This window comes from Rhyacophila brunnea, unplaced genomic scaffold (genome assembly GCF_057557595.1).
Source record: "Rhyacophila brunnea isolate RB1 unplaced genomic scaffold, BYU_Rbru_1.0 scaffold_16, whole genome shotgun sequence".
Taxonomy (NCBI): Eukaryota; Metazoa; Arthropoda; class Insecta; order Trichoptera; family Rhyacophilidae; genus Rhyacophila; species Rhyacophila brunnea.
In genome coordinates, this window is record NW_028232816.1 from 24,713,653 (window position 1) to 24,730,265 (window position 16,613).

The 16,613-nt window shown below is 30.8% G+C and overlaps 1 protein-coding gene across 1 annotated transcript in view; it reads right to left on the minus strand.

Moving 5' to 3' along the window:
* Positions 1 to 16,613, minus strand: part of Dscam4 (Down syndrome cell adhesion molecule 4) — a 304,268-nt gene that overhangs the window by 123,510 nt on the left and 164,145 nt on the right. The window contains 2 exon segments of the mRNA XM_085943975.1: positions 2,946 to 3,208; positions 6,819 to 6,963. Coding sequence (XP_085800101.1) covers positions 2,946 to 3,208; positions 6,819 to 6,963 — 408 coding nt within the window.

Here is a 16,613-nt window from a genome sequence, read left to right on the forward strand (position 1 = left end):
CTACCTATGTACAACACGCGTACGGAAATAATAATTAAAAAATTCATTCAACATAAAGTTGCATAATTGCGCTTTCATTTTTAATAAATACCGTTGCATGCTAAATATCATTACCTATGTTATGTATCCATAACACATCTCTTTATGATATCTCCTCAATAACAATAATGTATTTTGTTTAGGCGGCTCTCGTGGTGCAGTGGGTAAGGCGCTGGACTTCCACCCGAGAGTTCTGGGTTCGATTCCCGGTCATGACAAAAACATTTATGTGTTTTTCTCAAAGCCTGGGTGTTTGTGATTGTTCAAAATTACCAACAACCACCTTGTACGAAAAACCAAGGACATGGTTATTAATAATTAAAAAAAAAAATGTATTTTGTTTAATTTATCGACACCCTATGTTACTAATTATGTAGCATTGAATATTCGATATATTCGATTCGAATACTCAGTATTATATTAGTGATCAACCCCAATAATTTATCTACCCTATCTAGTTGTGTTACTACACACATATAAACCCGTATGCACAAACTAATCGTCACTAATATTACTTGTTTACTATTTCATATTATTTATACTATTGAAAATGATTCTAATATTACACAACTTATTTAACTTAACTGAACTATAATACTCTCCGAGTTGCTTCACTGAGGATCAAACTCTCCTGAGTTCTTACCCTTTTATTTACAACATTTAACTATACTTTGAGACCATGACGAATAAACATCTTCTTCTTCTTCGGCCATATCCGCCAGTTAATTGGAGCATATGAACACCACGTGGCGCCTCCAAGAATCCCTGTCACTCGCCAGTCTTCTTGCTTCGTTGCAGGTCAAACCAGCATCCCGTAGCTTTGCCGTATACACTCTATAGATAGTATTTAGCGGCCTTCCAGGACGCCGGAATCCGGTTGACTTAAAGAACAGGCAAGCCAGGTTGAGGTTCTCTTCTGGCATCCGAAGCACGTGGCCGAGCCAGGTCCAACGTTGCCTCTTCACTCTCAGCGTGATGAGAGGCTGCTTGGTGCGTTCTCTTATCTTCTCGTTGCTCCTAAAGTCATACTACCGCACACTCAGTATCCGTCGCAAACATCTGTTTCCGAAGCTCAGTATACGGTTGCTCTGAGCTTTCATCACTGAAGATTGACATCCATCTGAGTCTTATTACTGACATACACCTTCCACTGGACCACGTGAAGGATCGGTGCCCGTTGGTAAGGATTTCCGTTGGCGAAAAAATACCATCTATATAAATAATATTTATATAATATAGTCAGTCCGCAGTGATTAAGTTTCTATTTTATATGAAAATAGACATATTATCTACTACGATTAATGGTCTACATTACCATTCTAAATAGAAGCTTTTTCACCGAACACAGTGTATCTATTATGTAAAGCTCCTCGAAAATAGCATCACGTTTTATTCAAATCCATCATACTTTAGATTTAAGAGTACCTAACTAATCAAACATAATAATACGAATATTATCAAGTACCTACGCACATATTATAATAGGATTACTTTAAAATGTTGAGTATAAGTTTAATTAATTATCAAGCTATTTTTTACATTTAGGTACTATATTAAGTCAATGATGTATTATTCAAAACAGTAAACACTATAAAGTACATATTTATTCTCAATTTTAAAGTGGATTTGTTAGTATAACAGGCCAAATATCAAACAATATTATGTGTATAATCTACAATTTTGTTACAATTTAGACCACCATCTTGTTCATGTTAATATAATATGTCAACGCTACGAATGCATACAACATTATTACAACGTTTTTCTTAGGTCGTATTCTTATTTGTCAGGTGGTTGTTTGTTCGGTACAAATCTTGCAATCGATTTTTAACTAACTTTCCGACTAGCTAGACATTCGAAACTTTTAGAATATATCAAAACACGATGCCAATGCATTTTTTTATTACTTTTAGCCATTTTTAAGTAGAATTGAATTAATTTTCAATTAATTCTGTTTTGTATAAAAAGTTATTTCGGAAGAAATCCGAAATGCAATCCACTAAGTGGGTGGTCCTAGCAACTAAATTATTATTGTATACATGCATTGCTATGGAAATCAAAATTATATTTCAGTATTCTATATTTTTTGTTTGTTTGTTTTTTATTTACTTTAAATCAAGTACAAGTTTGAGCATATTGAGCATAATAATTCAACAGAAAATTTAAAAACGTTGTATATAAAAGTTCTGTTTATCTTGTAATTATTTTTCCTATGGATACAAATTCTGTAAAAAAAAAACAAAAGAAGCTACCTTTTTCATTCCACTGGAGAGAATATAGACCTCACAGAGTCACAGATTATAAGTTGTATTAACAGACTTTTTACTGCGAATAGTATTGTTGGGCATTCATCCAACTAAATGAGTCATTTCACTAGATCAAATATACATTAAAAAGCATGAAATAATGGCTAATAACCATTCATACAGTTTAGAAAACACGTAAATGGGAAAATAAATAAAAGCTTATGTTGTTATTATTAAAAAAAAAAACAGTTTGATCCGAAACTGAGAATATTATAAATCTTACAGAGTGGATGTTGTATTTACAGATTCGTTTTATTAAGAATGGTCATAAGATATTCGTTCAAAGTCCTTGCACTGGATTAAACACACATTACAAATATGCATCTTTGTCCAACCATGGGATTTAACTCGCGACTCACGGTTTCATAGATGGCTACTCTTGGCTATTATGGGTGACCAATTCTTCTTATTCTCTTCTTGCTTCCTTCCAGCTCATACCAGTACCCCATATTTAAACTACGCTTAAAACTTTTTGGATTCTCCGTCAAATATTGTAAGTAATGTAAACCGTTCATATTATTATGGATCTCTTATATAGTCGATATTAGTAGTAATACGATAACTTTTCGAGTAAATGTAAAATTAATCGTGTACTCTTACCTCTCTCCCAAGTAATCGTGTCGATGGGGTATCCAGCGGCAGGACACTTGATGACCAGATCAGATCCAGCAATGGCTGTGACTTTAGGCATCTCCCTGATGTAAGGAAGTCCGTAGACATTGACGCGAGCGCTGTGCGAGGCTTTGGCCACGGCATTGCGCGCTGTGCACGTGTACTCGCCGCCATCTTCCTCCTTCACGTGAGATATGTTCACGTGACTGATGACGTCATCGTGTATTGTCACGTACTGGCCGACCAGGAACCTAGAAAAATGATTTTACATTGGCATCAACGCCTACGTTTTGAATTAATATAAATAGAGAAAAATAAGGGTTCTTTAGATCTTAGATATCCAGACTAGAATGCACTCTTTAAATATCTGAAATCAACTTGAGATGAATGATTTCAAAACTAAAATTATGATAAAAGATCAAAGCGGTCAGTCAGTCACCCTGGAAGAATTACTGATTCATTGTTAATTTTGGCTCATGCATTACAAACATCAGTGGTTGCAAAAATCAATGGCAGGTACCATGGAGTCATGGCAGAGTTCAATAAAATATATTAAGTAGTGCCATGTCAAAAATGACTAAACCGATCATGACTTCTTGCGACATAGACCATAACTTTTTTTTCTTCCAAAAAATATGAAATTGGTACATTATTAATTGATGTGGTAAAAGATGCCAACCTATTTATAATATAATATCGTTTGAAACCCAGAAAGAATATGTATCAGAATAACTAGTATAATACGCAGTATACCGGTATAATAAACAGTATACCCATATTTAACAATTCACTTTATAATTAGAAAAAATAATACTTACATAAATAAGTCTATTGATAATTATATCTATTCGTAATTTGGTTAAAATTTTGTTGTATAAGTTTTTGCCAAAACGATTTTAAAATTTTGTTTATGCTTTCATGTAAAGACGGTCAAAGAATATTTTTATATAGGTATTACATAGTACATTTTTATTCAGTATAGGAAATATTCGGTTAAAACGTAACAATGCTTACTGAAGATAGACCAAAACTATATACACACAAAAAGTTTTTTTTTCAAAGTTAGACGATGTTTTTCGTTCTTACACTTTTCACGTAACAAGCAAACATTTTTTTTATCTATTAACGAAAAACAAAAAACTGTATTATTTTACACATATTTACATTTTTTTAAAGTTTATTCAACATTAAAATTAACGTTTACATTATTTCTCTATCACGATAGCTCTCTAATACCTCAAAGATCAAAAATAAATTTAAATCATGGACGTAATATTCTTATTCCATTTTCTATAAAATGCTGGCAACTATTTCAAATCAAAAATAAATATTAATTTCAACTTGAAATATTAATGATTTTGAAACAAAGTTTTTGTTAATTATTATTTTTTCTGCAGGTACATTGAAAGTTATTTCTCTAAAAAATATTTACTCTGTCTGGAGATGGGTATAGTTTTATTTTAAACTTTGTTGTTCAATATTTAAAATACAAGTTAAAACAGTACGAAGGGATTATCGAATCTCGATTTAATAAACATTTTTTTATTCGACTAATAATTAATTCATAAAAATTTTAAGAACGTAGAATTGTTTATTGAACATCTTATATAATTTGGCAATACCACAAAAACATACATACTGGAAAAAAAAACAAAAAAATGTATGTTGCCAGGTAGGATGGAGTGGGGGGAGTGCAAGTGGGGAAATCGCAGGTGGCTAAATAGGTACCTAAATCACGTTCGCCGGGATACTATAGATGCGGGCCCGAGTTCCGCTCGGCACTATATTTTTTTCGAGATTTTGTTGTGCCAAAAGTTGGTAAATCGATAATATACTTATTTAGAGTTAACGACGGATTATGTGTCTATATATAAATATGTATGCTAGAAAAAATTTAAGGCCATCCGAGTTATAGAACATGCATATAAAACACGTAGAACTTAGCACTATGCATGATTTTATAAGGTGTATAAAACTTTCAAATTGCAATTAATATATAACATGGTTTCGACACTTAATTACTTTTGGCAGTAACTATATTATGTAGTTAGAATAATATATTTAATAATTAACATTTTTTCGCACTAATTACTAACTGGCATCTGCCGAAAGATATTTAGTATATAGCATGGAACAACATAATTATTAGTTTTAATGAAATTTAAATTATTAATATTACATTTTAATTATACAAATAAAACTTTTTGAAATATTATGCTGCATTAGCAACAGTTGATTGTCATTGAATCGTTATTAAATTTAAAACATAATATTATTTAACTTTTTTATAATAATTTTTGTTAATATAATTTATCTGGAATGCCTCTTCCGTGCGATGAATTTTATTTTCACTAATGTAATTTGTATGAAAAGCATTTTCAATACAGCCGATCCATCAATGAGAAATAAAGTGTTCGTTTTATAATGGCAACCTTTTTTTCAACAGTAGTATGTATTTACCCTTATTAGTATTTCCTGGAAAATTCAAAACATTCATTTCGGTATGGATTTTTCATTAAAAATCGATGTTACCACATATCAGTTTTCAGTTATACTCAATTAGTAATTAATGAATACTACCTAACATATAAATACGATTTAGAAATGTCAAAATCATTCGTTATATTATTTAAAATTTGAGTAGGCCTGATGCTACCTATTAATTATTTTAGTTAGGTATATTGATATATTATAGATATAAATTAAAAATTTAGCAGAAAATTATATTCTTTAGAACATTTCGTATGTACTCAGCTAGACAGAATGATATGATTTTGAATCTCACTTGATAAAACTTTTTTAGATAGGTTTATTTCTGAAGTAATAAATTTATTAGTCTATTATCCATTCATTGTTGGAGTAATCAATATTAAGAATATCATATGAGCCTCCACAAAGTAGAGGTTTGTATTAACATATTTTTGTTTTTACAAGAACTGGATGTAAGCCACTTGTTGCACCTATTAGATCCATTAGACTCCAAACACACATTCAACATAATATGTGTACTGACTAGACCCAGGATTCGAATCTGTGACCCATGACATTATAAGCAGACGCATTAGTTGTTCGATCATCGTGGATGTAGTCAAATAGAATTATATAATGTTAAATAAATGCAATATAGTGTTTGGCTATCAACTTAACAGTAAAGTTGGTGCGTGAGAGTGATACATTAATGTGCAATTATTATTTGATTGAAACCATGATTATTTTTATCAAATATCCAACTTATCTTGACGAGAAAAAAAATTAACAATTCAAATTTTTTGGAATATATTTGTCGTTGTTCATTTTGGCGGTGGATGCTGCAGATGAAAAACGGTAGTAATAATTGTTTGTGATGATGGAGAAGAGAGAATTTATTTACAGTTAAATAATTACAAGGGTATATTTGGTACAATACAATGATACTACGGTGAGATGTGTTTTTACCGGGACGTTATGTTAGAGTGTCATTCCCAATCAATTATGATCCTCTGAATCCTCTGAATTATGAGGTACTCACAATCAAAATAATATCTTGGAAAGAGAATTTAGGAAATAATTATTATAATTGAGTCAGCTATTTTACATCGAGTTTGCGATAATTTGACATTGGCTGACTAAGCATATGGGAAAATGGATATCAAAGAAATTATACTTGCAGTCAGCTATTTACAGAGTTTGCAATAGTTGGACAATACGGGAAACGGATACTATGGAAATCATAATTGCGGTCAGTTATTTAATATCGCCGATCAATATGAGAGTTGTTGATTCCCGTATATGAACGCTTACAAAACTATGATATATCAATTTTATACGATTTAAATGAATTAATAAAAAATTATGGAGATAATACATGTGATGTGAACTAACCTTGTATTATCCGGAATGGGAAATCCATCCAAAGTCCACGTGAATCGAGGTGGTGGACTCCCAGCCGCTACGCACTTGAGGGATACGGAAGGTCCAGGCTGTAAGGTTTGCTCGGAAAACCAGTACACCAGTTCAGGACTTGCATCTGAAACAATTAAATGAACAGTATTTAAAACACATAATTAAAGAAACCTACTTAAATTCTTTCAACGCGGACGACACGCCTGTTGTACACTAATTAATTGGCCATTCGATATAATTAGCATGTTATTTAAATGCGGTAATTAAATAGTAATTAAATAATAATTAAATCCACCGCGGTCAATAAGTTAAATTCAACGTTCGCTCATATGAAAAAATATATTAAATAATAATACATACTCGTATATACCAATAGTGAAATCTAAAAATTACGAGTAGAGCAACGTGGCATGGAAATGTTCATGTTTAGCGTAAATATCACAAAATAAACCAATGTATAAGGGAGGCAGATAAGAGTGCGTGATGTGATAGATGTCGCTAAGTACATGCAATGGCAATGAGCTGGATATGTCGCTCGTTGAAAAAATGCCGTCTTACAGCAGTATACAGGGACGCCCTAAAACCCGCTGGATGTACGAGCTCATAAATTTCGGTGAATGTACGTAACAGCAAAGAACTGGAGACCGAGAAGAGTAGACTGAGCTATTGGAAGGCCTTTATCCATCAGTGGATCGACCCCGGCTGATGATGATGATGATACCAATTATATGATATAAGCTTTTTTTTATCCATGCCTACAAAAATTTGCAGCAATGTGCGGTGAAACACGCGTAGAGAAACGTGCGCCTATAAATCGAAAAATTTTATTAATAATACGAATAAGTATATTATTTATTCATTGTGTAAGCGATCACCAGTGTATATTATGTTCACTGTAAACGGGTAAAATATTTTTCTATAAATCTTCAAATTTTCTATTTCTACGGCTTCTTAGTATACCTATGATATAGTTAATAATTTCTTTAAATATGAATATTACTTCAGTATATCATAATGATATATTGCTTTTTGGATCACTAGTTACCAAGTTCGTATAATTTTTACCACGTTTTTATTAGCTCGTATTCTTGTTTGTCCGGTACAGATTTTTTCTTATGCAGTACAATTTTTTTCTTGTTTATCCAAGATTTTTAACTAACTACCCGACTAGCTAGACATCTGAAACTTTTAGAACATATCAGAATACGACGACAATGCATTCTTTTAATACTTTTGGCCATCTTTAAGCAGAATTGAATTCATTTACAGTTAATTCTGTTTTATATGTTTCAGAAAAAATTCGCTAAAAGTAATATTTACTACTCACTACTATTGGTTGCTAAGTGGGTCCTAGCAACTAAATTATTAATATATACGTGCGTTACTATGAAAATCAATATGAAATGTCAAAATGATTTTTCTGTATTCTATAATATTTATACAGTATTTCTATCAAGTACAAAAAAATGTTTTTATTAATACATAGAATTGTCAAGTTTATATGATTAAACAGAAAATTTAAAAACGTGGTTTATAAAAAGTTCTTTTTATCTTGTAATTATTATTATCTGTTTATCAGTCATCTGTTTTTGTTGCTATTCAATTTTTCAATAATAAATTTAAATATTTAAAATACATTTATTACATATTATATTATCGGATACCAAAATCGGGTAATTTTGCTTATATAGTTCAGTTAACCTTGGATGTTCCAAACTCGTTAATATATGCGTCAACCGATATTGTAAGTTTGTGGCCAAATACATTTTTTTTATAATAATTACAATGTAATTAAGTCACCTACTATATTTTACAATTTATGTTTATTATTATCCAGTAATAAATTTTATAGTAACATCTATCAACATAAAGATTACTGGAAAATTAGAGAAGAGCTTTGATAAGAATCTTTGGGGCTCAAGAAAGTTGCATTTGGAGGTCAAGGTATAATGAGAAGCTGTACACCATTTATGGGGGCAGACAGATCGCGTGGCATATGAAAATGCAGATACCATGCTGGATCGGTCACGTACATAGAATGTACACAACCCCCGATGGCAAGAGAATACCTGGACGAAATTTAGATGGCTGGACTATGATATGGAAGATTTAAAAATGCTTAGTCAAAGCAACTGGAGAGTCTCAGTGATGGATTGTCCAGATGGAGAAAGTTTTTGAAGGAGGCAAAGACTCGCCAAGGATGTAGTGCCATAAATGATGTCGATATCAAACTTTTCAATCAAGAATTTTTCAAATTGTTGCTCAATTTAATAATCGTTCCTTGCATATGTGTATTTGTCACAGAATGACGTAAAACTATTTTTTACTAAATTCACACAGAAAACTAAATTATTTAATATTATCTAAATATTTATATACTTACATCTTTAAAATTTAATACAGTGTAAAAGTGTATACAATAAAATAGCCATTAAAAACAGGTCTGTGGTATCAATCAAATACTGTCTTTATAAAAATAATTACAACTGGCCCTCCCTTAATAAATGAATAAACAACTACCCTTTTAAGAAGTAAGCGTTTACGGATATGACTGGCTTTTCACAATATAGTAAACCAATTCTGTTGGTACATAATATTAAAAAAAAATAGTGGTTTAATCAATAATACGCAAATACATTTAAATTTACCCTACAATCTATCGAGAATAAATTATTTCATTCAATTTATTAAGCGTCGAACAGTTTTATCACTTCACTAAAGTTTAACACTTTGGCATCCACTTCTGTCTCAGTTTAAAAAAGTCTAGTGCAAATGCCTTTACAGTTGTTTTTAGGTCGCGCCGTAAAAGCGCCGTCACCAAACTCGCTACAAAGTGTTCGTATGATTATCCCATAAAAGCAACTTTTTAAAGTCTCTTGACGTATTTCAAAGGGATCGGTGGAAGATGTCGCTCGCTTGAAAATGATTGCGATATTCCTAAAACATGAGATGCCTGGACCCTTTTTATTATGCAAATAAACTGAAATTACTTTCTTATGCGTCTTTACAGTACCGTCAATCTGGGACCCAAGGGGTTACTGCTAAAACAAAAAAAGTTTAACTGGCTTGATGGCAGTAGGTACATAGAAGTATTTATTTTTTATCTTTTTACTCATTTCTCAAGTCTTTTAAATAGACATAAACGTAATAAAATTCATCTACTTATAATATAATACTACGTATGTCAGATGCCTGTTATAGTGTCGCTGAGTTTCAAAACCCGCTATAACACTTTTTCATTATATTGAAAAAATCAATTAAAACTTTTTTAACTAAAAAGGTTTTTGAATGTTTCAGTAGTGTTATAGCGGGATTTGATAGACACATTGATTTTGTTTCATAAATGACAGTTAATCGTAGCGGATTTTTGAAAGAGGCGGTACAATTTTCATGTAGAGATTTTAATAACGAATCCAACGATATAATTATATATCTTAATTATTTCAAAAAAGTGTTATAGCGGGTTTTGAAATGTTGAAATGACACCTAAAGAAATCCTAGATTCAATTAACTTTTTACATTAGTTTTAAAATTTTAAAATGTGTCTTGTTTTATGTATACAATTTAATGTCTATGAGCCTAATGCATAGTAATGCTTATTTAAATCAGTGGGTGTTTTCATTGGTTAGCCGATTTTTGAATTGATTAAAAATAACGCATTGCGAGTAACAAGTGACACTCCTTGTAGCAAAAGTGAAAGCTACCATATTATACCTTATTATGTGCCTAGTTTAAATAAATATATAGTCAATACAGTTTTAAATGTCATTTTATTATAAACTAAAATAGCTGTTATATCGACAAATAAACCAACATATAGAATTTAATAATAGTATGGCAATAATCCGACAAATACTGACCTACGGATCGAAGTGTTGGACTCTCACCAAGGCCTGTAAAGCGTGTATTCGATAAATTTGAGAGAAAAGTGCTACATAGGATATATAGGCCCATACTAGAAGGAGAAGAATGGCGGACTCGGCGTAGGGATTGTAATATTGGTATTTAATAACCGGTATTCAACTATTTATCGATACCGACATACCAGTTTCAAAAATTCAAAATTCTGATATTTTCGGTATAACGAAAGCATACACTTTATGTTTTTTTCGAAAATGAATTAAATTTAATGTTATTTTATCATTACTTACTGTTATATTGTATATTGCATATTAAAAACGCCAACATATTGACTGAAATCAACAAAAGTTAATGATATCAAAACAAAATCTCTCAAATATACTTCGCGATGAATTAACATATTTCGAAAAAGAAAATATTCGTGGCAAATATTTCCAATTATTCTATAATTATTTATCGAATATTGATAGTACATCCAACAAACGTTGAATTTGAGAGAGATTTTCCTGTACCTAGATTTATAGTATTTGTACAAATAAGCAGTTCTAAAATATTATGATCTATACATATTTATAGATTAACTTTAGGTTGCTATAAAATAGTGTTTCAAATAGATTATACTAGTTATATTTATTAATAGGTACTTCTTTTTATCTCTAATATGTTTTGACGAATACCTTTATTAATACTGGTATTTAATAAGGAATATTGAAATACCGGTATTGATATATTCATTCGGTATTGAAATCCCTAATTCGGCATAACCAAGAGTTCTATAATTTCTTCCAAAAAGAATTTTTCTCGACATTCGTTAAACTTGGTAAGTTTCGATGGGTAAGCCATGTAGCAAGAATGGATAGTGCTCAATCGTCGAAGGGAATCCTGAATACAAGATCAAACGGTCAGAAGTCGATTGACAGGCGCAGACTCCGGTGGTTGGACGGCATCAACGGAGACGCTAAACCGGCCGACGCGGACACCTAGTGGACACTAGTCTAGGCCACCCTAGGTCATTGGGCTACTTATGATAGAATTAAATATATTTTATATTATCATTTTGTATTAAATATAACTATGATTTGACATATCCGGATTTGAACGAGGTCGCTTTGTGAATCGATATTATATGCATTTACCCTTACACAACAACAACACAATAATATTTATTACATTTTTCAATAACTCTTTCTATACATATTACAATAATATGTTAAAATGATTATTATAATAACTACTACAGTAGTAAAACTCAAACAAAAGAATACCAAATTAAATTCGAATGTAGAATTACACACATTTTATTCGAATATGTGGTAAAATTCAAAAATGGAATGAACGAACAAAATTTATACATTGTATTTTACATACCGAAATACATATTATTTGATAGTATCTTTGGTAAACTGTATGTTTACCGTAAGTGTATATAGTACCTATCTGAAAACTATAAAATGCCAAAGCCAGGTTGTTGAATTGATTCAAATAGCATATCACAAAACTTCAATCATAGAATGTTAAAATATTTTTATTATCGTATTAAAAAAAAACTATGTAATATCTGTAGTTTTAGTAATACATAAAGTATCTGTAATATCCTGCATTATTTGTTAACTTTACAATAATAGTGTTATATTGAATTACCTGTATCTACAGTCTTTTATACCAATAGCAATTCATGCTAACTTGAAAAAAAAATGATTCATGAGAATCGTTTTTCCAAAGATGGTGTACATAATCAATTTTTCACGTGACAAGATAATATGCACTCAAATTTTCTACAATTTTGTTCGAAAATATTTTTACGTGACATATTGTTTAAGAAAATGATTGATGCGTCGAGGTTTCTGAAGAAGTCATAAAATATCTTCAGGGAATACAATCAACCAATTAAATTTTTAATTCAAGAACAAGGAAGCGTTCAATAAAATTTAGTCGATCGATCACAAGTATTTTTTATTATACATTTTTGAACAACATAACATCAATGAAATATTGTTCGATTATGCGACGTTTATCTATCATATGACAGACTTAAAACAATTGAATGAGCTCGTGAATAAAATTCTGTATTTCTTTGAAGTTCTGAGTGAAATTTAAATTTATAAATGAACCGTGGAAAAGGGTGAATTAACATATCTGCTTCAGTTGAACATATCGAGGTCATTCATGGTTTGGAATCTTAACAGAATTTATTATAAGGACTGGCTGTCAGCTATTTGGTTAACCATTACTCTACGATGAAATAAAGTAAAATGAAGAGATACTGGTGTACCTACTACTGAGTAGACAGTACGATTCAAACCTACTACACGCATATCTCAAGTACAACGTAGTTTATCTCTATTAAATATTAGGCGCCCTTGAAAATATTATATTCAATAGGATAAATAGTAACATATATTAACATAAATAGAAATAACGATCTCAGACGATAATAGAATTAAGTACCCTTCACTAGAACTTATCATATTATATTGTATAAGATATTATGATTAGTAAATATAAAACCTTTCAATTAAACAGTTCACAAATATTCGTTTAATTGAATTTGTTCTTTGCATAGTATGTTTATCTCTGCATGACGTAAAACTATTAAATACCTAATTCACATACTTACATAGTTAACTAAATTAATATTATCTACATATATACATCCTCATAATGTAATAATATTGTACAAGCGCATACAATAAAATAATGTGACGAACGAATACAATATTACATTGAAAATAATATTCAATATTATCATAAATAGCTCAGATTATATAATATATTATATTTTTATTTTTTTCAACACTAAAACAACCCATGAGGTCTAATGACAGTAGTGTATTTAAACAGTAATGTAATCAGTAAAATAAGCGAAAGAATTATAAACTTCTACGCTTTAAGAAAATGACATACTTAAATATATTGTCACCTCATCGAGAATCAAACCCGAATAGGGATTCCAATCCCGGGATCCCGAGCTATTTTCGATACCTATGAATCCCGGGATTGATAAACATAATCCCGGGATTTCGGGATTGATTTTTTTATCAATTTTTATGGAACATAAAATAAAAGCGAAAATATAACAGAAAAAATACTTTTAATAAAAAATAGCTACATTAGAAATAAACTGGGTTTAAATGAAGTTTGATTTATACCCATCTGTAAGTTGCCGATTCATTTTATTTTTTCACATAAATTATTAAAAATGAGATAGAGTAGGAAAAAACAATGCTTCGCACTTTTAACAAAGTAATTCCACCGTGATCTCATACGTTTTATGGCATTTTCATATTTGGCTGACTAATAAGATTTATGAAGCAGAAAGGCCATAAGTACGCCATGATTATTTGCTATTTTAAATCTCGCTAATCCGTTATGTAAGTCTTTACTATCAGAAATAGCAATCTCGTATTAAATTCACATTATTATTTATATATATATATATATATTTAATATTATTTACTCCATTAAACTTATGTATTTCCAAGATTGAACGTAGATATACAATATTAACAATAAATGTCTTAAATATTATAAATTATACTAGATTTATTTTTGACCGATTTTATCAATGTTATGTGTAAATATAAAAATTGTAAATTAACAATGGAAAAAAATGCCAATCCCGGGACCAGTCCCGGGATCCCGGGATTGTCAAATTGTAATCCCGAAATCCCGGGATCAGAATTTTGGCTCGGGATTGGATTCCCTAAACCCGAAGTCTCTAGACGAAAAAAAAGTACCTTATTCACAAGACTAGGAGAGCCGCAGTATTCCTATTTTTTTAAATTAAATCAATAACTAGATATGTCATCAATAATATAATACTATAGCTGTCATCAAGATGTATCTCAAATTGATTTTATGAATTTATCAGGCAATAATTAAATTCAAAATTTGTATGAAAATTCATGAGTTCATCTAGCGGATATTTATGAAAGCCAACCGTTAATGTATTATTATGTACACACATCTCTAGCAGCATGTCTTACAGAGAATAATATGGAAACTAAATATAACATCAAACAATTCTCAATTACTGGCAACTATGAAAAAGTCTGGCAGTAATGAGGTGTAGACACCTACACTAAAAATCAAAAAGTTTCCTTGTTATTTTGTTAGAAAAGGTCTCGTTAAATGTGGTCGAATAAATAATTATATTCAAAGAGACTTATGAGCTGTGTTGAAAGCCGATCCGAAGAGAAAATTATTTTGTCAAATTTACAAATTAATATTAATGCATGTGTGTTTCGATATAAAGTTAGTTTGAATTTAGTATTGACATATTGGTTCAGTATGCTTGGTACTCAAAGCTGAATGAGAGAATATGAACATATTGATTCAGACTAATATGAACGCACTGCAGGGATGGTTTTACATGCAGCAAACAAGGCAGTCACTTTGTTAGACAATAGTTTAAAAACGTTACAATATAAAATTCATAATCCATGAAACAGACACCGTACTTATGTGCATAATATGCAAAAAACTACCATTCGATAAATATAGTAATTATCACAAATTCTCTCACTAGCAAAATCAACTATTTAAAAAATATATATATATTGATACGGACACGATTTTAATGGAATGGTGAAATAATTGTGGAGCAATTCTAAATTTATACGTATTGTTAAATAAATAATAAATATGAAATGTGGAGAAAGCAAAATGCTATCTGATTTCATAACGTAAATGGGTTGCTGTGAAAGATCTATAGAATGCAGATATAATGGTTTTCAATATGCGTGCGTTTTCCGCTTTTCTTTTACCATGTATGATGTTAAGTATAGTCAGTCTCTCCAAATTGTCATCTTCCTTCCAATATTTTAATATATGAACATAAATAATTTGAAAACATTACAGATAAATATAGAACCACTAGAAAAAATGTTTTTGGAAAAAAACGACGCCCAGCGGGAATCGAACCCGCGCCCCTAGTATTCTCACCCATGTGCTCTACCAACTACACTATGGGCGTCCTACCTAATTGCGACAAAATTAACTAGCACATTTTATAATACTCTTTGAAGCGAGCGAAGTTTTTCTAGTTGTCTATAATTCCCTGAGATGTTTTCAATTTATGTTTGTTCAATAAAAAAAAAATGTTTCTTTAATATTGTGAATTTATTATTCGTTGAATACAAAAAAAATGTTTATTTTTTAATCTGTATCTATGGTACCTATATACTACATGCATGGTTCTTGTTTTTTTTTTTTAAATTATTGTGACACCCATGAGTCTGCTGTGTTGAAAGTTTGTTCCTAGTCTAGTAAGTTGTATGAATTTTGAAGAAATGATTGTACAATATACCTACATACTGTCAGAAATTTTAATATTTATCATCGCTGAGAAAAATTCGGAAAAACTATTTACATCAAATTAATTGATATTTTGCGCATAAGAGATTTCAAGGTTTGACATAAAATAAGTTTGGAAAGGGCACTCACTAGATGGCGACCCACATCGACAATACACAATAAATATTTTTGCAGGCGGATCGGAAAATCGTGAGCTGAAATTCTAAATTTACCGTACGTGGGAATTTGAAATGTGGCGCCGCAAAATAAACTAACTCAACCCCCTCTCCCTCTATACGCCGTCGACTGGTGCGCGCAAAATTGTACAAGGGGTCTGAATAATTGAGCGTAGCGGCCGGGGTCCATACATGCATGCAGAAACGCCGTGTTAGTCGCTCGCGCACCTTAATGCGACCATAGCTACGAAGATCGTCTAGTATTTATAAAGTATGTTGTCTTGATTAGATAATATGACTATATAAGCATTAGTATTGAAAGGTGGAGGTAGGTTGTTAAGATCCTCCATAAATAGTACACATTAAACTTTGTCAGTCATACGCATTTTTCCCTTTAAAATAAGACTACAATTTACAGATCGTGTTGGTTAGTTTTTAAAAT